Below are 24037 nucleotides of genomic sequence, written 5' to 3'. Positions count from 1 at the left end.
TTTTAGAAGAGACCATTTCATTGCAGGTTTTAATTATTACTCAAGATGTCGATGGAAACATCTTTCCTGTCTGTGCTGGGTAAGTTAAATTATGTTTCAAAAGTCAGGATTATGGCTTTATAATAACTAACTGTTATAATTAGCAAATGATCACTGTCTTTGATTTAGAGTGAAAAGGGAAATGTGAAAGTTGACTAAATAGTCTCAAGTCAAATACTCAATTTATGCAACGTCCAATGATTTACTGAATATGAAACCATAACCTATAATCTGACTATCGTCTCTCCTCAGCATTGACTTCACTGCTGTTCTGCTCAACATACCAAGGTCAGTAAATGATAGCAATGTTGAAAAAATCAATTTAGATAGCAGGAAATGCAAGTAAGTAGGACCTTTAAATGGCATCAATGTAAGCCTTGTATGGCGTCAAGTAAGGAAATTGAAGTCATGAGGGATGAGGGCCGTACCTTTAATAAGACCTTTACTTTCCAAGGTATTTTTGTTTGTCTGCTTGTTTTTGTATGAAATTCAAAACAATATTTTCTGAAAGCAAAAAATAGACAAAGAAATTCATATTTGCCAGATATTCAAAATTCTGTATGATTGCATGTGGCTTATTTGCCAGGACAGAATTTTATTACATGTGTGACCAGTATTTTGTTAGAGTAGGGTTAGGGTTAACCGTACCTCATATTCAGGAGTTTCTTTCCCTTTTCCTCCAAGTGTAACAATGGTGACATTGAAGGAAAAATTCATAATGACCATAAATGGATCATTGATCAAAATCTTTGATGTGTATTGATAATTTGGTTGATGCTACTTTTATTGTGTGTCACTGGTTTCTCAATTGCTTACTGTATGTTCTTTTATGTTGTTTGGCTTCTTATTTTTGTGTTTTAATGACGTAGTTCTAATTGGTGTAGAGTAAATGTAGAAAATAATTTGGCCTTCTTTTGGAGAAATGGGTTCTTCCTTTCAGAGTAGCCTTTCTGAAAGTATTGGTACAGGTCTCATTTTACAGTGGATAATAACACTAGCTTTAGCAGGATGCCCATGAATTCTAAAGCTTTTCTTTCAAAGTTACACATTCTACATCAGTACCTAAAGAACTCATGAACCCCCAAATTATTGCAAGTATCATTTTTATCTGTCTTACAGGTCATCTGACTGTGAGTCCCAGAACATCTCAGTATTTCCAAGGAAAGTCAGTGTCTCTGAGTTGTGAGGAGGAAAACAGCTCTACTGGATGGACTGTGTGGCGAAACACAACCAGAAGAAGGTCTAAGTGTGGAGATGGATGGGGAGAAATAAAGGGTTCTGTTTGTGTCATTAATTATATTTTAAGAAAAGATACTGGAGTGTACTGGTGTGGGTCCATCAATGGATCGTCCATCAGCAGCAGCAGCAGCATGAACCTCACTATTGGTAAGATCAGACTGTGGAGTTAGTGTTGCTGTGTGGAAATGGATGAAATGCTGTAGTTTGTTTCTGTGTTCAGGTGGATCAGTGATCCTGCAGAGTCCTGTCCTCCCTGTGATGGAGGGAGATGACGTCACTCTGAGCTGCAGAGCAAGGAATCCAACCCACAACCTCCCAGCTGCTTTCTATAAAGATGGCTCCTTCATCGGCAACGAGTCTTCAGGCAGCATGACCCTCCTCCATGTTTCCAGCTCTGATGAAGGCCTCTATAAATGTAGCATCAGCGGTTCTGGAGAGTCTCCATCCAGCAGGGTCTCTATCAAACGTAAGTCGCTAAAAGTATAAGGAAAAAAATATATAAGTAATCACACACATGCACATTGTTGTACTTTTCCAACTACCTCATACCATGAGAGATACTAAGTTGCATAACATGCCGGCTCAGACGTCGCCCGGCCAAACAAGGTCTGCGTCAGGTGTTGGGGAACCAGAGCACCTTGATGACAAATGGGCTACTGGAACAAGACGGAAATGGGCGAGAGATGAAAATGTGGATCTGTTGGAATGCTACTACTCAAGTAACCCTAGTGAGAGAGGTTACATGCAAAGACTGGGGAAGGAATGGTTACTTCGACATCCCCAGTCAACACTAAGCGCTAAACAACTAGTAGCTCAGTGTTCCAACATCCGCAAACGGCAACTGCTATCACAACTTGAGATTGACGAGATACAACACAAATGCTACGGCAAAAGGGAGGAACCCGGATGTCAGGACTGTGGGGACTTAACTACAAGTCCCCACCCAGTGAGGGGATACACGGCCCCAATGAGCGAAACAGAGCTGAACGAGACAGCTGCTGACCTGAGAGAGAGAATCATGACCCGAATGACAACCAGACCTCCCCGGCGCCAATTACAACGGCTGAGTGAAGTATCATCAGAAAGTCTCATTGAGAATGTGAATGCAGCATTGAGAACGATCCCTACCAACACCATAACAGAAACCAATGAGCTGATCTACAACTCATCATCAGTGATCCTTGAGATACTTGGCTATAAGAGCAACCATGAGACCCAATACCCACCATGGAAAAGACGGTTAGAGGCTAAAATCAAGGTAACAAGGAGGGAAGTGAGCCAACTGTCAGAGCTCCACAAGGGTGCAATGAAAAGACCAGTACCCAGAAAGTACAGCCAGATGCCCATACCTGAAGCACTTGAAACTGCCAAACAGAGGCTCCAAGCCTTGGCCAGCCGCCTAAAGAGATACACAAGGGAGAATGAATCCAGAAGGATTAACCGGCTCTTCTCCACTCAACCAGCTAAGGTGTACTCTCAATGGCAGGGTAATAACAACATAGCAGACCCACCAAGGCTGGAGACGGAACAATACTGGAAAGGCATATGGGAAAGGGAGGCGTCCCACAACAGCAATGCACAGTGGCTGATCTCTCTACGAGAGGACCATAGCAATCTCCCTGAGCAAGCCCCGGTAACCATCACTGTGACAGATGTTCAAGAAAGAGTCTCAGGTATGAAAAACTGGACAGCACCAGGGCCTGACATGATCCATGCCTACTGGCTAAAGAAACTCACTGCTCTCCATGAGCGACTGGCAGCCCAAATGAACCAGCTGCTACAAAGTGGGACTCACCCTGAATGGTTAACTGAAGGGCGGACAATCCTAATCCAGAAGGATCCATCAAAGGGTCCAGTCCCACCCCACTACCGACCAATAACCTGCCTCTCCACAACCTGGAAGCTCATGTCAGGCATCATAGCGGCCAAGATAAGCAAACACATGGATAAACACATGAGCACGGCACAGAAGGGTATCGGTGTAAATACCAGAGGAGCCAAACACCAACTCCTCGTAGACCGCACAGTTGCCCGAGACTGCAAAACCCGACACACCAACCTGTGCATGGCTTGGATCGATTACAAGAAAGCCTATGACTCAATGCCGCATACTTGGATCATTGAATGCTTAGAGATGTATAACATCAACAGGACTCTGAGAGCCTTCATTGCAAACTCGATGAAGCTGTGGAAAACCACCCTTGAAGCCAACTGCAAACCACTTGCACAAGTGTCCATCAAATGTGGCATATACCAAGGAGATGCTCTGTCCCCGCTACTGTTCTGCATAGGCCTGAACCCCCTCAGCCAAATTATCAACAAGACTGGCTACGGATACCGACTAGAGTAATGTGGTCGGCTGATCACAAAGAGGAGGAAGGTGATCTGCACAGAAGGAGTCTCACTCCCAGAAGGAACAATAGCAGACATAGAGGACAGTTACAAGTACCTAGGTATACCACAAGCAAAGGGCAACCTCGATGAGGCCACAAGGAAAGGAGCCACAGCTAAATACCTCCAACGAATAAGGCAAGTCCTGAGAAGCCAGCTCAATGGCAAGAACAAAATCAGTGCGATAAACAGCTATGCCCTGCCAGTAATCAGATAGCCTGCTGGAATAATTAGCTGGCCAAAGGAGGAGATAAAAGCCACAGATATTAAGACTAGAAAGCTACTAACCATGCATGGAGGGTTCCATCCCAAATCCAGCACCCTGAGACTGTACACGAGCCGCAAGGAAGGAGGCAGAGGACTAGTGAGTGTGAGAACCACTGTCCAGGACGAAACAACTAAGATCCATAAATACATCAGGGACAAAGCCTCAACAGACAATGTGCTCAGTGAATGTCTCAGACAACAGGGAACGGAGGTTGAGGTGCCAGAGATACCATCATGGGAGGACAAGCCCCTACATGGGATGTACCACCAGCAAATAACCCAAGTGGCTGATATCAGTAAATCCTACCAATGGCTGGAAAAAGCTGGACTCAAGGACAGCACAGAGGCCCTCATCCTGGCCGCCCAGGAACAGGCCCTAAACACCAGAGCAATAGAGGCCCAGATCTACCACACCAGACAAGACCCAAGGTGTAGGTTGTGCAAGGAGGCACCTGAGACAGTCCAGCACATCAGAGCAGGGTGCAAGATACTGGCAGGGAAAGCGTACATGGAACGACATAACCAAGTGGCAGGCATAGTGTACAGAAACATCTGTGCAGAATATGGACTGGAAACCCCGAGATCAAAGTGGGAAACACCCCCAAAGGTGTTGAGAACGCCAGAGCTAAGATCCTGTGGGACTTCCAGATCCAGACAGACAAAATGGTAATGGCGAACCAACCAGACATTGTCGTAGTGGATAAACATCAGAGGAAAGCCGTTGTGGTAGATGTAGCAATACCAAGCGATTGCAACATCAGGAAAAAGGAGCACGAGAAACTAGAGAAATACCAGGGCCTCAGGGAAGAACTGGAGAGGGCCTGGAAGGTGAAGACCACAGTGGTGCCTGTGGTCATCGGGGCCCTCGGGGCAGTAACCCCCAAACTGGAGCAGTGGCTACAACAGATCCCAGGAACAACATCAGACATCTCAGTCCAGAAATGTGCAGCAGTCCTTGGCACAAGATACTGCAGGACCCTCAAGCTCCCAGGCCTCTGGTAGAGGACCCGAGCTCAGAGGATAAGAACCACCCGCGGTGGTGAGAAGGGAATTTTTTATATATACAGTGAGGAAAATAAGTATTTGAACACCCTGTGACATTCCAATTTCTCTCACGTAGAAATCATGGAGAGTCTGAACAATCAGCAATAATTCTGGCCCTCAAAGACCTGTTAGCAGGGCCTGCCCAGAGCAAAACAAACTAAGCGGCCTCTTAGGGCCCCACAGCCACAAGGGACCCCCATTAAGTTGAACAGATTTTTTTTCTTTTTTAGTTATGTTTTTTTTGTGGTTATATTAACACCTTCTGGGTCAGCATCGGCATCCCTTCTGGTCTTGATGCTTGTGGTGCCTTAGCTCCCCTCCTCTTGTACATTTGAGTTTGTCTTTGTTTTTGCATTCATCACTTCCATATGCATACATACAACACATACAAGCATTTGTATTACACCACTGACACTGACTTTCACAGTCCACTGTTGTTTATGTTGATAAATATTCCTTTTTCTGCAATTTAACCATTGCATGGTCTCCCATTTTGTTATGACTTTGAGCCAGTCGCAACAATTGGGAGCTTGTCCAGGATAGTTCTGTGAATTTATTTGATTCGGTAATTTTGACTTTTTTTTCTTACCGTTTTGACTGAATTACATTGTTGTTTGTGAGTGTTTCTTTCGCATTGGTTAGCTGCTTGCTAGCGTTTGGCTCTAGAATGCTATTTCCATGTATTTAATTGGTGACGGGAGGCACGGAGTGGGTGTTAGGTAATTGTCCTTATTTGGACTTGTGTGTTCTTGGGGGATATGCAGGTGGTTTGGATAACATCCAGTACATTGTTTGTGACTTTGGAGCAGGATGCTTGTTCCATGGCCTTAATGATTTGATTTTTGCACTATAGCTACGTGTAAATAGGACTCGCCCCCCTCCAAGCCCAAGAACTGACACTGTTGTCTAGAGACGGACACTGCGCAGCCGCAGTGATGTGCTATCAACCCACGTATTTTCAAAATGTCCACCCGATAGATACTACACTGTCCTTAGAAAAAAAATACAGACGTGAGTGGGAAGATGCACATTCCAGGATAATCAGATACAGTGAAGTTTAATAGGGACATTAAATAATGTGTCGGTGATATTAAGGGTGCCCAGTGAGTTGTTTGGTACCAGACAGAAAGGGTCAGGGGAGGAATCGCAGACCGTCAGAACCTAAAGAGCCAGACATCAGTCTTCATTCCTCAATCATCCTGAGACCGAAAATAATGTAAATGGCAATTTAAAGAACAAATCATACAAATAGATTAATAAATAAATATTGACCCCGATGACAAGCAAGTACTTTGAACTTAGTTTTCCCTCGCCCAGACACCGGGACCCCACTCTGGAGCCAGGCCTGGAGGTGGGGCATGATAGCGAGTCCCTGGTGGCCGGGCTTTTGCCCATGGAGCCCGGCCTGGCTCAACCCGAAGAGGAGATATGGGTCCTCCTTCCCATGGGCCCACCACCCGCGAGGGGGGCCAATGGGGTCGGGTGCGATGTGAGATAGGTGGTGGCCGAGGGAGGGGGTCCTGGCAGTCCGATCCTCGGTTGCGGAAGCTGGCTCTTGGGATGTGGAATGTCACCTCTCTGGTGGGGAAGGAGCCAGAGCTGCTGTGTGAGGCTGAGAGGTTCTGGCTATAAATAGTTGGTCTCACCTCTGAGAGGGGCTGGACGTACTTCCACTCTGGAGTTGCCCGCAGAGTTGCCCTGTACATTGTACGTTGGGGTTTACCCCAGTGAACGAGAGGGTAGCCTCCCTCCGCCTACGGGTGGGGGGACGGGTTCTGACTGCTGTTTGTGCTTACGGGCCAAATGACAGTTCAGCCTACCCACCCTTTTTGGAGTCCTTAGAGGGGGTACTGGAGAGTGCCCCACCTGGGGACTCCCTCGTTCTGCTGGGGGACTTCAACGCTCACGTGGGCAATGACAGTGAGACCTGGAGGGGCGTGGTTGGAAGGAACGCTCCCTCCAATCTGAACTCCAGTGGTGTTCTGTTGTTGGACTTCTGCCTCGTCACAGATTGTCCATAATGAACACCATGTTCAGGCATAAGGGTGTCCATATGTGCTCTTGGCACCAGGACAGCCTAAGCTGCAGTTCTATGATCAAGTTTGTCATTGTTTCATCCGATCTGCGGCCGTATGTCTTGGACACCCGGGTGAAGAGAGGTGTTGAGCTGCTCGCTGACCACTACCTGGTGGTGAGTTGGCTCCGGTGGAGAGGGAGGAGAGGGCCTGCCAAGGTCAGACCTTGGCAGGCCCAAATGTGTTGTGAAGGTCTGCTGGGAACGTCTGGCCTTGTGGCCTGTGAGGCGGAGCTGTAACTCCCATCTCTGGCAGAACTTCGAACACGTCACTGGGGAGGCAGAGGACATTGAGTCCCCATTGAAAAAAAAAACATGTGGTATTTTATTCTATGTTGCATGACTTTGTGTTTTTGTGTTTATGATGTAAAGCACTTTGAAATGCCTTGTAGCTGAAATGAGCTATACAAATAAAATTTGATTGATTGATTGATTGAGTCTGAGTGGACCATGTTCCGTGCCTCTATTGTCGAGGTGGCTCATCGGAGCTGTGGTCGCAAGGTTGTCGGTGCTTGTCACGGTGGCAACCCTCGAACCCGTTGGTGGACACCTTCAGTGATGGATGCTGTCAGGCTGAAGAAGGAGTCCTATTGGACCTTTTTGGCCTGTTGGACTCCGGAAGCAGCTGACGGGTGTGGGCGGGCGAAGCGGCTCGCGGCTCTGGTGGTTGCTGAGGCAAAAACTTGGACTTGGGAGAAGTTTGGAGAGGTCATGGAGAAAAACGTCCTCACGGCTTCGAGGCGATTCTGATCCACCGTCCGGCGTCGCAGTGTAGCACCAACACTGTTTACAGTGAGGATTGTGTGCTGCTGACCTCGACTCGGGACGTTGTGGGCCAATGGGCGGAGTACTTCGAAGACCTCCTCAATCCCACCAACATGCCTTCCATTGAGGAAGCTGAGCCTGGGGACTCTGGGTTGGGCTCTCCAATCTCTGGGGACGAGGTCACCAAGGTGTTTAAAAAGCTCCTCGGTGGCAGGGCCCCGGGGTGGATGAGATTCGCTCGGAGTATCTTAAGGCTCTGGATGTTGTAGGGTTGTGTTGGTTAACGCGACTCTGCAATATTGCATGGAAATCGGGGGCAGTTCCCCTGGATTGGCAGACTGGGGTGGTGGTCCCCCTGTTTAAAAAGGGGGATCGGAGGGCGTGCTCCAATTATAGAGGGGTCACACTCTTAAGCCTCCCTGGCAAGGTCTATTCAGGGGTTATGGAGTTGAACCTCGGATTCAGGAAGAGCAGTGTGGTTCTGCTTCTGGTTGTGGAAAACAACTCTACACCCTCAGCAGGACCTGGAGGTTTCTGGGAGTTCGCCCAACCAGTCTACATGTGCTTTGTGGACTTGGAGAAGGCGTTCGACCGTGTCCCTCAGGGTGCCCTGTGGGGGGTTCTCCAAGAGTATGGGGTACCGGGCCCTTTGATACGGGCTGTCAGGTCCCTGTATGACCGGTGTCGGAGTCTGGTCCACATCGCTGGCAATAAGTCGGGCTCGTTTCCAGTGAGAGTTGGACTCCGCCAGGGCTGCCCTTTGTCACTGATTCTGTTCATCACTTTCATGGACAGAATCTTTAGAGCAGCCGAGGCGTTGAGGGTCTTGAGGAAAAGGGTAGAGTGCTTCGCCGGGTTGAGGGAGATGTCCTGCCTCAAGTGGAGGAGTTCAAGTATCTCTGGGTTCACGTATGAGGGAAGAAAGGAGCGTGAGATTGACAGGCTGATTGGAGCAGCGTCTGCTGTGAAGTGGCGCTGTACCGGTTCGTCGTGGTGAAGAGAGAGCTGAGTCAAAAGCAAAGCTCTCGATTTACCGGTCGATCTACGTTCCTACCCTCATCTATGGTCATGAGCTTTGGGTCATGACAGAAAGAATGAGATCACAGATACTAGCGGCCGAAATGTGTTTCCTCTATAGGGTGGCTGGACTCCCTTAGAGAGAGAAGCTCAGTCATCTGGGAGGGACTCAGAGTGGAGCCGCTGCTCCTCCACATCGAGAGGAGCCAGTTGAGGCTCAGCATCTGGTCAGGATGGAGGCTCCCTGGTGAGGAGTTCACATCCCACCGGGAGGAGAGAAAGACCAGGACACGCTAGAGGGACGATGTCTCCCGGATGGCCTGGGAATGCCTTGGGATTCCCTTCTTAAGCTGCTGACCCCGCGACTCGACCCTGGATAAGTGGAAGACGATGGATGGATGGATGGATGGATAAATATTGTGAAGAGAAACCTTTTATTTTTTTCAACATTAAAAATGTTGAAAAGGATTATGCAGGAAAAAAATTGATATCTTTTATAAACAGTGTTTTGTGGTCAATATTATTTTACTGTTTTATTAATGTGGGTTGCAAGTTTGGATCAGGTTTCATATCAGCTATAAGAATGACTGAAAACACGCAAAAAAAATGGCTCACACCTGCAGCCCAGAAGCGGTTCTAGGCACAGGCTAACAGAAGTGGCTCTTTGGGTCAAATACTTTAAATGATGAAATATTACCCTGTTTTTTGTTTCATTATTTAATTGCCTTGTAGGCAGCGTCATACATAATTACCGGTTTTACCTTCCAGGTCACTATCTGCATACAAAATTCCATTCGTTACATCTTCTTCATTTCTTTACAATCCATAACATTGCAAAGTTTTATGTCTCTTAGCATTCTTTACACTATTATATATCTCTCAACTCAACTATTGTTGTCACAAAAAATGTGACAGTATTTCCCTTTTATCTGAGAATTTTGCTGTCTCCATCCATTGAGCAATACTGAGATTGATGCTTTAACCTGATGATTTCATCAATTTTTGTATATATGTTGAGAGACAAATTTGTTCTTTCCGCAGATAAACCTCCAGCCACTTCCAAAGCCCCACCTTCTGGATCAAGCCCTCTTCAGCTTCTGCTCACTGTTTTCCGACACCTGATGGTCTTCTGTCCTTACTTCATCTCCACTTTTCTCTTGGTGTCTATATGTCGAAACAAATGGCCAGGTAATAATATTCTGATCTCTTAATCAACTAATAAAGCCCGTGTTAACATGTTCCTCCTGTACTTCAGCTTCCAACAACAAGGTCTGTGGGGGACAGGCAGAACAGGAAGATGAGGTTGAAGATGTTACCAAAGAGCATCACCTGTAATCTAAAAAGGTAGATAGGGAATTTATACTTTTGCCAGTCATTTACTGATATGTCTGCTGTTTTCATACTTATGCAAGATGTGATTTTCTGTTAAAGTGTCCAGACAATGTGCAGACCCTTTTACAGCTGTCTATAAAATAGGTGACATGTGTAAACCTAAGCTGTCTTAAAGAGTCACCATATATGGAATGCATTTTCCTGTACTTGCCTATGCTGTTGAATTATCATTATGATGACATGCCTATTCTTTCAAATGAATAAATATTGAAGGATTGCAAGCCCGTGTTGGAGGTGGTCTGTTGGCTCGTTTGACAGGCTTCTCCCCTTTCTGGAGACAAGCCTTTGTGTCCTTGTGATCATTTCAGAGTTTATTTGAACAATAAACCAAACAATAATGCCTCTGTCACATTTTGTTTACTTTTACGGTAACATAAGTTAGTTCAGCTTTGGAAAAATAACTTTTTCTCATTCAGTAAACTCTTAAAGTTTTATGTCTCTGAGGATTCATTTATTGTACGTCACCCAACTCAACTTTTGCTGTCATAAAAAATGTGACAGTATTTCCCTTTTGTATGAGAATTAATTAATGTGTTACCATAAAGTGACCCTTAGCTTGCACTTGTTCAAAAACTTGTTCAAATTACTTAATAGAGTTATCTCAACAATTTCAACAACTCTGAGTTATCAACATAACGCCACATGATTATTAAGATGCACTAAATAACTTCTATGTAGTCAACATAACCAACTCAGATAATTCCAACTTTCCCTGGTTAGCTCTGATCTTATTCATAGTTCACCTAATTGAGCTAAAAATGCTGTTCATCAATCGATCAATTCTACCATAATTGCATAGCAAATTTCAGCAACAAAGCAGATCAAATTCAATTCTATTCAATTTATTTAGATAATGCCAACTCACATTAGATAGTGTCTCAAGGCACTTTAGAAAAATATGTCAATTCAATCACACATAGATTCCAAATAATTCTAGTTATCAAACAGTGCAATAAAAAGTTTTTATACAAGAAAAATCCAGTACATTGCATCGAGTCATTGACATACAGATAGGCCTGTTACAATAACAAATTTTGCTGGTTGATTAATTGTCTCAAGTTATTACGATAAACAATAACGTTGGACCAGAACCAGAACCAGAGCAGTTTCAGTGTCAGAACCCTGCAGAGGAGCAGCAAAGTTTTATTGAGCTTAAAACATTTTATTCATGCGATTCTGATCGGATGCAAGAGGAACCAGAACCTCCACATTTTCAGCAGCAGAAACCAGTCAGGATTTGGGAGGAGAAACTTCTAATGGCCTCAACTTGTCAACAACATGGCTGCTTTCAACCAGAACCAGGCGCTGGTCCGCTTCACTATCAGAACTCACCAGAAGATCTGGTGACATTGTTGTCAATGTTTGATAACAATGTCAATGTCATATTATAATTATAATAAGAGTAATAAGTTGTGGTTATCATAAAATTATAAATTAATGCTAAATTAAAGAAACTAAAAGGTTTATGAATGTGATTTTAACATTGAACTTGAAATGGTGTAAAACATGTAACTGCTATTAAAGATCACTGATGATGTGTTGTTACTTGCAGTAACAAGTGGAAGTTGTAAAAAAGAGAAGGAGCGACCGTTAACAGATGTGCTCTGTGGAACTAGTTGGCTGTATGCTGCTCAGTTCTTCACAGGGGGAAGAAGGGTGGCACATCTGGATGTAGGCCGTTAGTAGTCAGGCGAATCCTTTCTGGAAACCAGCTTAAACAGAGTTTACTTCAGTCCTGGATAGGGTAAATCCCAGCAGATTTAGGAAACTCAATTTACCCGTTAGATGGAGAGCTGGTAGCACATCTCCCCTCTCAGAAGAGGAAGTAGTGACTGAGAGAGTAGAGAGTGAAGGAGGGGGGGGGGGGGGGGTGTAGCGGCAACAACACTAGATAACATAAAACCAAAGTGGAAATAAAAACTACATTCATCCAAAAGAGTGCTGATTATGAAGTCTGTATGCTACATTGTCCTTCAATAATCATTAGATATAGATAAAGATATTCATATCCGACTACCTGATGCAATAGGGCTGCATTCACACTGCAGCTTGAAGTGACACAATTCAGATTTTTTTGATGTAATGCACATTCACCCGAATTGAATGTCACTGATACTCAACAAATCTCACTATTTGTCAGGTTCTGTGTTTTATTCCGAGTTTCTGTGTCCTGAGTTCTCCTCGTTGTCCTGTCTTCCCCTTGATTGTTCCCAGGCGTGTCTTGTTTCCTTGATTACCCTCAATGTATTTAGTCCCTCCTGTGTCCTTTGTTCCTCGTCGGGTCCTTGTCGTATTGCCGTAAGTCGTCGTACTTTTGTTGCTGTTGTTTTCCGCCTGTATGACCAGTTGCTACCGGCGTTGAGCCCTGGCTTCCGCTCAGCCGTGCTGCCTGGCCGCGGACTCTGTTGACTGTGTTTTTGTGGACTGTTTGTGCATTAAATATTCACTACTCACTTTACCTGGGTCTCCAGCGTCTGCCTCACCACCTTCACCACCACACTTTATGACACTATTCTGTGTCTTACCATACCATACCAACTTTATTTATAAAGCACTTTAAAACAACCACAGCTGAAACCAAGTGCTGTACATAAAATAGATATTCTTCCAGCTTGGTACAAGCTGGAAGAAAAACAACCATGACGGTCTATAATGAGGATTAAGTTATTAATATGCTGCTGCAGTCAGGCAATAACTTCAGATGTGTAAAGCCCAGTTCACACTACACGATTTTAAAATGTTCAAAACCTGAAAGACCACACACTTGCCAACAAAAATTGTAGGTATAATGAGTTCAATCGTACAGCGTATGGTGTACTTTCTCTCACCGACATTCAGATTCCAGACAAAAGCCCACAAATACCGTACCTGATTTTAGAGTAAACAAACACAGCTGACAACGTAGAGGCAATAGCAACAGTTTGTGAGCTTATTTTAAGCATAAAAGATGTAACAAATCTATTATGTTGACCTTGTTTTTCGGAACATTCTTCATGATGATGCTATTTGTGACTACTACACTTTGTCAAATTGCTGGTTGAATATCTGCATTCTGCCATGCTAATAGCTGAGAAGACGAGTGTTGTCTAAAGTATTGAAATCTCAGAGTCCAGTAAAAGTATAGGTTTCTCTCCAAAATATGACTTTGGTAAAAGTAAAAGTCACTGAAATGTTACTTGAGTTAAAGTCTTAAAGTATCTGAAATGTTTTGTACTTAAGTATTGAAATTACTGTAACAATGGATGAACTCAGTAATGTAATGAAAAGTAAAAAGTAAAACAAGGCAAATGCAGTTTGAATGACATTTATTATATTTTGGTAAACTTGTTAAATACACTTAAAATAATGAACACAACCAAGTGCAGGCAAAATGAAACCTACTAATAGATAAACCTGCAGGATCATTTAGTTAAGAACATTAGGGGCTTTACCTAAACCACAAGGTTAACTTAACCTGCTTTAGTTTAACTTGACCTGCTTTAGGTTAACTTAACCTGTTTTAGATTAACTTAACCTGTTTTAGGTTAACTTAACCTGCTTTAGATTAACTCAACCTGCTTTAGGTTAACTTAACCTGCTTTAGATTAACTTAACCTGTTTTAGATTAACTTGACCTGCTTTAGGTTAACTTAACCTGTTTTAGATTAACTTGACCTGCTTTAGGTTAACTTAACCTGCTTTAAGTTAACTTAACCTGCTTTAGATTAACTTAACCTGTTTTAGGTTAACTTAACCTGCTTTAGATTAACTTAACCTGCTTTAGGTTAACTTAACCTGTTTTAGATTAACTTGACCTGCTTTAGGTTAACTTAACCTGCTTTAGATTAACTTAACCTGTTTTAGATTAACTTAACCTGCTTTAGATTAACTTAACCTGCTTTAGGTTAACTTAACCTGCTTTAGGTTAACTTAACCTGCTTCAGGTTAACTTAACCTGCTTTAGATTAACTCAACCTGCTTTAGGTTAACTTAACCTGCTTTAGATTAACTTAACCTGTTTTAGATTAACTTAACCTGCTTTAGATTAACTTGACCTGCTTTAGGTTAACTTAACCTGCTTTAGGTTAACTTAACCTGTTTTAGATTAACTTGACCTGCTTTAGGTTAACTTAACCTGTTTTAGATTAACTTGACCTGCTTTAAGTTAACTTAACCTGCTTTAGATTAACTTAACCTGTTTTAGGTTAACTTAACCTGCTTTAGATTAACTTAACCTGCTTTAGGTTAACTTAACCTGCTTTCCAACTGAACCAGCTTCTTAGTAAACCCTCCAGGACAGAAAATACAAAGTTTCTATAAGCCTAAGTTTTCCCTTTCAGTAAGGTCAGTGCTGAAAATGAGAAAAAATAAATAGTCAGTACAGAAAATGCAGCAAACATGAAGAAAAAACCCGTTAGGATTCCTCTACTTCACACACTATAGGTGCAACAACTGGTCATTATGCAAAAGAAAAAAAGAATTGGGAGGGAAATGCAGCTTATTGGCATCTGAAGAGGAGAGATTTTAGTTAACTTGGTGTTTAATGGGAGAAGCAAAACTTTTGCATCCTATTGGTGGAGATGAACAAGCCCAGGCAAGCAGGCTTTGTTGCAGTCAATCAGTAGGTTGATCAAAACATTTGCGTTTCTCCCGTTTTTTTGTAACCAGTAACTAAACCACACATTGAAAATGTATCGGAGTAAAAGTATGAAATTAAGTTCGGAAATGTAGTGAAGTAAAAGTGAAAGTTATCAAAAAATTTCTTACTTGAGGAAAGTATGAAGTTCTCCAAAATACACTTAAGTAAAGTAGTGAAGTATTTTTACTTCCTTACTATACAAGACTGGAGAAGAGCACCAGTGCAGAGCAGAAACATCAACGTGACCAGTACAACAAGAGAGCCAAGGGTCACCCTCTGTCAGTTGGAGATCAGGTCTTGGTGGTGAACAAGGGAGTCAGAGGGAAGCGGAAGCTTTCTGATAAATGGGAGCCGGTGATCTACACGGTGGTTGCATCTAAATCTGCTATATTTACCGCATTAAGGACCGTCATGGCAATGAGCGCGTGGTGCATCACAACCTCCTTCTTGATGTGACCTTTTTACCTGTGGGGATGACATTGGATGGAAATGTGAACCACCATACTGACAGTGTGGTTAGAGTTCCCCCAGTTCCTGATTTATACGGAACAGGATGTTCCAGTGAGGCGCCTGATGCTGGTCCTGCTGAGCCTTCCCTTCCTGAATCTCTACCCTGCAGTGATGTGGATGACCGTACTGCTTCTTGGGTTCAGGATGTGTACTTGGCTCCATCAGGTGGGAATAGTGACCTGCCTCATGACCCTGAGAACCCCTCTATGGAAACTGGAGTACTAGCAACCGCTGGTTCCTTACCTCATCATCCTGATGATGCTGGTCCTGTTCATCCTCCAGACAGTGTGGAAGGGGATGTTGTTCGCCGCCTGACTTCACGCTTTGGGAGGGTTATTAAACCAGTTTGTCGACTGATAGAGTCCATGGCTGTTATTGAGGCGCTTTATGATAAGAGTAATGTTCAAAATGTTATTGATGTGTGATTTCCAAATTTTTGCTGAATGATTCCTGGCTAGGATTGTTCTTTTCTTGGGTTGTATAAGCTTCAGTACCATCTATATGTTTACTCTGTATCGGGGGGTGTAAAAGGCACCTCTTGTTGTCCATAGGATATTGTGAGATTTCGCTAGGCGTCAAGCAATCTCTAGTATCCTGACCCTACTGTAGGGTAGCTGTTTTACTGATGTGTTACAATGTTGCAAGAACAAACACTATTTTGTACTGGTACTGAGTGTCTTTTACACTGTTTTTCACTTTGTGTGTGGTGGTGAATGTAACCTGGTTATACTTGTCTTTTGTTATCATTACACAAAATGTCTTTTTGGTTGTTTGTATTGTTTCCTTCCTGACTGAAAATCTGTCATTGTTTTAACCATTTTACTTTAAGATTGGAAGCCCCTACATTTCATTTCTTCTTCTGTGGTATTGTCTTTAAAATGTTTGCATCCCATGAGACCCTCCCCATTTTGTCATGTTGTCCTGCAGGAGAGGTGAGGTCTATTAATCTTTCATGCTAATACATCCAGTTTATTTGTTGATCTATTAAGTTCATTTCTTTTATGTTTTGTATAGGACTTGGAGCGGCAGCCTGTTTGTTCTTGTCAGAATAAATCAAGAAATCATCCTTTTTAAACACAAACCATGTCACGGCTTGATTACTAAATAAAACTACACAATGCAAAAAGGATCTGGTAACACATGCTAAATATTTTTATTTTTTATTTAGGTTTTTATTATTTAAATAAAACCTTCTTTTTAAGAAAGCCCTATTCTGGTGCCCTTATTGATCACTATGTTTGTCTGATTTAGAGTGACTAGCAGACCAGCAAAACCCATAGGGTCAGAGAAAAATGCCGATTTGGAACATCTTCTGGCCACATTAGGTTTCTGATGGAACTATGTATGCAGGATTTATCACAGTATCTTATAAGTCTGATGGCTCGCCATGCTTTACTAGCCCTGTGCCAGGCCAAGCGTTGTTTTTTTGTTTGTTTTTAGAAAAATTTATAACATGGAGTTTGCATTTTCTCCCTGTGCATGGTGGGTTCTCTATGGGTACTCAGGCTTCCTCCCACAGTCCAAAAACATTATTACATCCAATTTGACTAAATGAAGATTTTGGACTTTTAGGAATTTTCTGCAGAAATAAGCACAAAAAAACTGACATTATTTCATCAAGAAAAGCACCTTTATTTATGAAGACTTAGTCATAAAATAGGTCATCCTAAAGTGTCCTACATACTGTACTCAGGAGGACTTAGCTCAGCAGATGTTGGTTCGTTCTCAAGGCAGACTTGATGCACGTATTCGTCAGACACATGCACGCAAAGGTCAATTTGTGTCATACAGTAAACTCCTTGGGAGGCTGGAAACAGGATTTACATTAATGTGTTTTGTGTGCGACATCAAACTGATAAGGTTGAAAGCCACAAAGTCACACAGCAGTTTGGGTGTCACTCTGTGCCATGTTGTGCAGTGGCTGCCCTTGTGTAGAAAAAATGATGCTAGCTGCCCTATAGCTCATAAAATTTGCTGATGTCAATTCAGATTGTGGGAAATTAATTTATCATGACAAATGTAGGCAATCAGTTTTCTTGAATATGAAATTTCACCTATCTGCAAACAATGCAGCCAGGCTCCTCGCAGCTCACAGGGTATGTACAGTACACCCTAGGGCAGGATCGTTAAATACAGGCTTCAAGGTTTCCTGCAGGTTTTAGATGTCTCTCTGCTTCAACACACTTGAGTGATCCTCCTCCTACACTGAGGAGGTCATATAGCAATATGCCTGAACGAGGCTCACATCTAAAAGTTGTAGGATAGTGGCCCTTACAGCCTTGATTTAAGGACAGGGTGTGGGAGGTTGAAATGTTTTATACAAAAGCAAAGTCGAAACATTAAAGTACAAAAGCAGCTTTTGAAAAAATGCAATAGAAAGAAACAACAATTCAAATACAAACATAACCATACAGTGATCAGGGAAAACATTTTTACTCTCATTAATCAGAATCTGCAGAAAGAACTGCTGACTTCAGTGTTCAATTTAGGTTAATCCTGCTCAGCTATGTAAACTAACAATGAAAGTAAAGTAAAACACATGAAAATAAAATGTTTAAAAGAAATGCATCACAGTGAATCTGGATGTATTCTTCTATAGCCGGAATCTGGGAAAAAAGGCTCATTAGCCTGATAAACAAAGCTGATTTTGTTCTGGTTCTGTTCTCACAACAACTATGGAACCACTGAAGACAATGGTGCAAAAAAGAATTCTTCATAAAATCAAGAAAGTTATGGACAACCCTGAACATCCTCTTCATTCTGTTTTGAGAAAACAGAGCGTCTTCATTAGACCGGTTGCATCCTGCAGGTTTTATTCTCTTCCTGGTTTTAGTTACAATCTTTCTAGGAGGTCAACTTTCTTCTTAGGCCTCTAGTGACCCATCAATAGACGCAAGTGTGTTAAACCAGGGAGAGACTAAGACATGGAGGATGCTGGACCTGCCTCAGGCCTTGATGAACTTCTCTTAAAAATAATAAGAATAACCATAAAAACAATACCAAAAACAATGACAACAAGAAGAACAAGAGCAGCAACATTTACATATTTTTTTCCATCCTGATTTCCACCGTCCATCTCTTCTCCTTTCTTTCTCTCATATTTCCGTCCTCTATTCTTGATCTCTGCAGAGTAAGACCAGGTATGAGTCTGATCTGTAAGAGAGTTGATTACTGAAGAAATTACTGTCCGGTACTATCTAATACACTCAGACCAGCTACTTTTTACAGAATGTCATGATGCAACCCCCTGAACATGACCCGGTTGACCTCATTGAAACAGTGTTAAAGATATAAACAATATCTTTAATAATCAATAGTCCTGGTGCTAGGACTGTCCTTGGCGCCGCTCACGGCGAATCGACCACCGACAGACAGAGAGGGGTTTTTGTTTGGATTACGAACTCTTGAATTTCGGAAACGGTAGATTTTCAAACCTGAAAAAGTTTCATGTTTTACTGAGACATACATTTTTATCTTTAACACTGTTTCAACGAGGTCAACCAGGTCATGTTCAGCGGGCCTTTGCTGAGGGTCAGGTGGCTAAGGTTCCCCATGACAGCTGGAAGGAACAGTCCACCATATGATAGTTTAGAATCTATATGAACCACACTTTGTGATTGTTGTGAAGTGGTATTTGTACCACCCCAACAAGGGTTTATATGCTGGGAATAAATAATTCTGTTTTCCTATATCTCATTTAGCTATTTGCATGCTTGTATAAACTCACAAACAGTGACACAGCAGGGGATGCCCTCTTTTGTGTAACTTAGATAGAGGCCAACAAAACTGTTAGAAACTGTTGGTAGATGCCATTTAGCTGTTAGCCCATAAGGGAAGCATGAAAAATGGACCAGAGCTGTATTTTAGTCTAAATAGATAGAATTTATGAATTCACCTTACTGACTCTTCTTCAACTTCATGCATTAATAATCTAATAGAGAAAGGATAATTCTTCACACCGGTGAGTCTTTCTCACCTGAGAAGGTGGACCAGGAATGGGCTCAATCTGAGCCTTCAAATTATTTTAACAGGAGAAGTTGATGTAAAAACAATGTTTGTTTTAGCCACGTAAATTATCAGCAGCAAATGTAGAGGGTGAAAAACAAGTCATAAATAAATGGAAACAATAAGCAAGAAAATAGGCACCCCAATATAATTTTTCATTTTGTATCTTGAATTTCTCATTGTAATAAGTTCTTTAGTGTTATTTCAGTTAGCCCATGGTTGTCTGTGGGTCGTGTTGGCAGCATAGAGAAAGTTGAGCACACAGAACAAGAATAAATCCTACTGTCGAATGTTAAATAAAGCTCAATTTTCTTTCTTACACCACAGCGTCACACATTGACAGACGAGAATTTCTACATTAGGAGAGAGAGACGAAAACAGGCAGCATGGAACCGGCCCTTCAGGACCCACTTTGGGCACCACAGGTTGTAGGGTAATACCAACAGCATATCGCCATCCACAACTTAGAGCAGCTCATTGATTTTTTTAGCCATGTAGCCTGATGTAAAACATTTTGCTACATAATGAACTGTTCAAGGTCGCTATCAAGCAGGGTCGGCCTAAGGCATAAGCAAACTAAGCGATACGTAATTTATTATAAAATTGTGATTTTTTTTAGAATGATATATTTTTGGTAATCTATGAAGAAACTATTTATATGGTTAAAAAGAAAAAAGAAATAGCTTTAGGGGGTCCCCTGGTGGCGATGGCAGGTCACACTTCACTGGTAATATGAGCTGCAGAAAATCCAACGCTCTGGTCAGAAGTTCAGTCAGCAAAACAAAAAAAAGTGGATTTTGTACTGGAGACTGGAGACAGCAGGTCATACTTCTTTATTGAGGCAGAAAAGATGGAGGAAGATCAGAAAAAAGCCAAAATAAAGGTTTGTTTCAATGTGTCTTGGTAAAGTAATGTTTGTGGAGCTGCTAATAGAAAATTATCTAGATATGTGAAACATCTTCAATTAAAATGATTTGAAGTCTCAGAATCAGGCCAGTACTGGTCCACATTCTCAGGTGAGGAAGACTCACCTGGTATAAATACTATTTTTAGCTATTGGAGTATAGAAAGACTGCTATTGAAAATTTGGTTTTCTTTTTTTGACAAGATCAAAACCGTTTTGTTCACATATGTAATGGAGATCATGCTAGTGTTATTTCAGTGTCTTTCAGAGTTCCAGTTGACCCCTGGCTAAATTCAGCAGTGGTTTATTTGCTGGTGTTAAAATAATCTTGTGTTTCTGTTAAAAATATTTTTCATTAACAACATTAGAGCTTTTAACAATATATTTAGCAGCAATTGTGTAAATTCAGTTTCTTTTTGATTTAGATAAAACTGTTAGATAATATATGACAATACAGTGTTTCTGTAACACTGAAATATTCTTCAGTTTTTACTTAATTTACAGATGGTTCTTTCAGATGTGGAAACTATAATCCCTGAAGTCTTTTCATCTATCTGTTTCTCCCTAACATCAGGCCTAGCTGATGGAGATTCTGATCCACAGACAAACAGACTCACCTGGTTTAACTGTCAGGTTAACGGTGCTGATGGGGTCAACATCAAGATTGGATCTCTTCGTTCGATTACTTTCTGTCTCACTGACTCGACACTCATATATTCCCGTGTCATTGGTCGTCACATTCTTCAGAATCAAGGACACATTTCCATGGTCCACGTCCTGCAGAGTCACCCGGTCTATAAAGGATGGAGACTGACCCTCTGGATCAAACTGCTTGCTCCTGTACAAAATAACATGATCTGGCTTCAGATCGATTCGGATCCACTCTGCAACATCAACAGAATCATTCGTAGCAGCTGCACAAGGTAGTGTGACGTTATCTCCAGGTTTAGCTGTGATGTTTTTCTGATCTAAAGGGGAAGACACATCAGAGCAGACAGGTCAGAGGTCAAAGTGAAACTCTGAACATTTAAAATAAGACCCCTAACCCTGATGAAAAGAAACTGGTTTGACTGTTGGACTGATGAAAAGTTCACTGATCCTAGAAGCAAACCTGAAGCTATGGTCCTAACTGAAGAACAGAATCACTAAAACTGATATGAGACATCAGCAAAAACTAGATCAGTTTAACTTCCTGCTGATCACGTTGTTTCAAACAGCAGAGCATCAGGTCAAATCTTTATATTCCTGCTCCTCTGGTCACAATTTCTGCTGGTTTAGATCAGATCTTCTCTCTGAGAAGTGGAGCCATTTTCTGCAGTTCTGTTAACAAGTATGTTTGTTCTTACCTAATGTCTCAAATTCTACTGTGAGAAAATGTGATTAATAATAAACATAACCTACCAGAAGTTTATCAGATAATATCAGATAATAATGCACAATTGAATTACATTACATGTGAGACTTGAAAACATTTGAATCAATTTATTTCTAGAATTAACTAAAAACTTTATTAACAAACAAATTTAAAAGATTCATCACAAATTATTTACAGCAGAACTTCTCAAATAGTGAGGACATGCCAGGGGCACTGTAAGGGAGCGCATGAGAAATAGGATGACTTTATTTTCTTTATTCATGTGTAACCGGGTGGTTTATTATTTTGAAAAATAAGTAGAAAAACAAATTTTGGTCAAATGAAGCTTGGTGTGAAGGTGTGTAAAAAAAGAACAAATTGCAAACAAAACAAAACAGAAAGGTAAACAAAATCAGTAAAGTCCTGTTGAGTATGTGACACCTGTTCTCATGTGTTCTTGTGTCCATCATGGAGTTATTCCTCTTCCAGCTGTGGGTGGATACTCTGAAGTTTCTGGCTGTGGAAGCACAGCCAGAAACAGCTATTTACAGCTCTTTAAAATAGCTGTAAATTCCCACCCGTATTGGGTACACGAACACATCTAAGCCATCTGAAAGATACCATTTCAGATGGAGAAACAGTATCTGAAGGCTGAAAACACCCATCAGATCTTGCTCCTCCAGTTTAACTCAGGGGGAACGATATCTGATGGGTAATATTGAGCAATAAGATGCATTCCCCTGGTTTTAGGTTGTATAGCACTATAAGGTTGGGCTGTATGTAGTACAGTCGAATGTCTATCTCTCTGTATATACATACAGAGAGGGATCAACTACTACATACATACGTATGTATTAATTGATTTATTTATTGCTGGGTTTCAGATGACATAGCATCGACGTCAGCAAGTAAATGCATTCCATTTATTTCTGCTGATCCTACATCAAAATGTCTAAAGTCTGAGTCCTATACAATTGTTCAGCTGTTCTATTACACCGTGTTCCAAACTCAAATTATACATAATATAGAAATTGTAGGAGCCATATACACATTGTTTAGAACTTAATACAAATGTTATTTTGTGTTTATGTGAGTTTAATTTTTTAGTCCTTTATTTGAAAAAGATAAGATTCTGTAATTGTATTGTGCTTAAGTTTGTTACGTGGTGCCTTTTGATTGGTTGTTGTCTAATTCTGAAGTTTAGGAAAGAGCAACTAGAAATTGAAATGAAGCTTGCCATTTCAGATGCAAAATTAAAGGTGTATGAAGAGAATGAAGATGCTTGGAAGTCTGAGATTAGTTACATACAAGCTATGTCAAGGCTCAGAGTTGAATCTGTTCATTCTGCGAGCAAATCAGAAAGGCAATAAATGTTCTCAGATGATGAACAACAGGCAAACGTTGATCCTCCAGTAACAAGAAAGTCTCGCTTAAAGGACATTTCAACACATGCTCAATGTTCAGACTCTCATTCAGATGATCTGTACCAGGTTCTGCAGCAACAAAATCACCACACTGAGATGCTCATAAAACAACATAGTATATCTCGACTTCCTCAAAGAGAAATTTCAGTATTTACAGTGGTCCCCTTTCATATAGATCGTTTATAAGAGCTTTTGAACATGCTATTGAGAACCAAACTGACAGTCAACAAGATCGGCTATATTATCTAGAACAGTTCACGGGTGGAGAACCACTAGATCTTGTCCGCAGCTGTTAGCACATGAAGCCAGACAGGGCTTACAGAGAAGCAAGAGCTTTGCTTGATCGACACTATGGAGATGAGTTTACCATTGCCACAGCATATATTAAAAAGGCTATGGAATGGCCTCAGATAAAACCAGATGACAGAAAAGGACTGAATGCATTTGCCCTATTTCTGATTGGATGTTCTAACACAGTGAATGATGTGGGCTACATGAGTGAAATGAACAATCCAACCAATATGAAAAGCATCTTGTGCAAACTGCCTTATAAACTGAAAGAAAAGTGGAGAAGCCATGCTTACAGCATTCAAGAAAGAAAAGGAACACGAGCCAAGTTTCCTGATCTTGTAGAGTTCATCTACCAACAAGCTAAGGTTGCTAATGATCCGCTATTTGGAGATATTCTTGATGTCATGCCAGCTAATCAGAGCAGCTTGAAAAAAAAATCTGACCAAGTAAAGGGCCTTTCAAAGAGAAGCAGTTTTGCTGTGAATACATCTTGCACTGAAAAGGACACCACTAAGAGTCAACGCAATATAACAACTTCATTCAAGACAATAAGTGCTTTTCAAAGTCCATGTCTTTATTGTAAGAACAACCATGCTTTGAGTGTTTGTAATAAAATTACAGAAAAGCCTTTGAAAGACAGAATACAGTTTCTGAAGTCGCATGGTCTTTGTTTTGGATGTCTAACAGCAGGTCATTTATACAA

At 41.7% G+C, this 24037-nt stretch overlaps 1 protein-coding gene across 1 annotated transcript; it reads left to right on the top strand.

Annotated features, from left to right (window-relative positions):
* The first annotated feature begins 23 nt into the window (after positions 1 to 23).
* Positions 24 to 10448, top strand: LOC129376690 (protein turtle-like). The gene is made up of 6 exons (XM_055056274.1): positions 24 to 79; positions 292 to 327; positions 1159 to 1425; positions 1499 to 1744; positions 9878 to 10024; positions 10092 to 10448. The coding sequence occupies exons 1-6, from the start codon at positions 46 to 48 to the stop codon at positions 10169 to 10171; spliced, it is 810 nt and encodes a 269-aa protein (XP_054912249.1). The 5' UTR covers positions 24 to 45; the 3' UTR covers positions 10172 to 10448.
* Positions 10449 to 24037: the final 13589 nt, after the last annotated feature.

Source organism: Poeciliopsis prolifica, unplaced genomic scaffold (assembly GCF_027474105.1).
Source record: "Poeciliopsis prolifica strain line A6 unplaced genomic scaffold, Auburn_PproV2 SCAFFOLD044, whole genome shotgun sequence".
Taxonomy (NCBI): domain Eukaryota; kingdom Metazoa; phylum Chordata; class Actinopteri; order Cyprinodontiformes; family Poeciliidae; genus Poeciliopsis; species Poeciliopsis prolifica.
Note: the sequence above shows the minus strand (reverse complement) of the source record. Positions and strands in the feature narration are given on the sequence as shown.

Coding starts and splice junctions, on each gene's coding strand:
- LOC129376690 (XM_055056274.1), top strand. CDS start 46: ATGTCGATGGAAACATCTTTCCTGTCTGTGCTGG. Junction 80..291: donor ATCTTTCCTGTCTGTGCTGG/GTAAGTTAAATT, acceptor GTCTCTCCTCAG/CATTGACTTCACTGCTGTTC. Junction 10,025..10,091: donor ATGTCGAAACAAATGGCCAG/GTAATAATATTC, acceptor CCTGTACTTCAG/CTTCCAACAACAAGGTCTGT.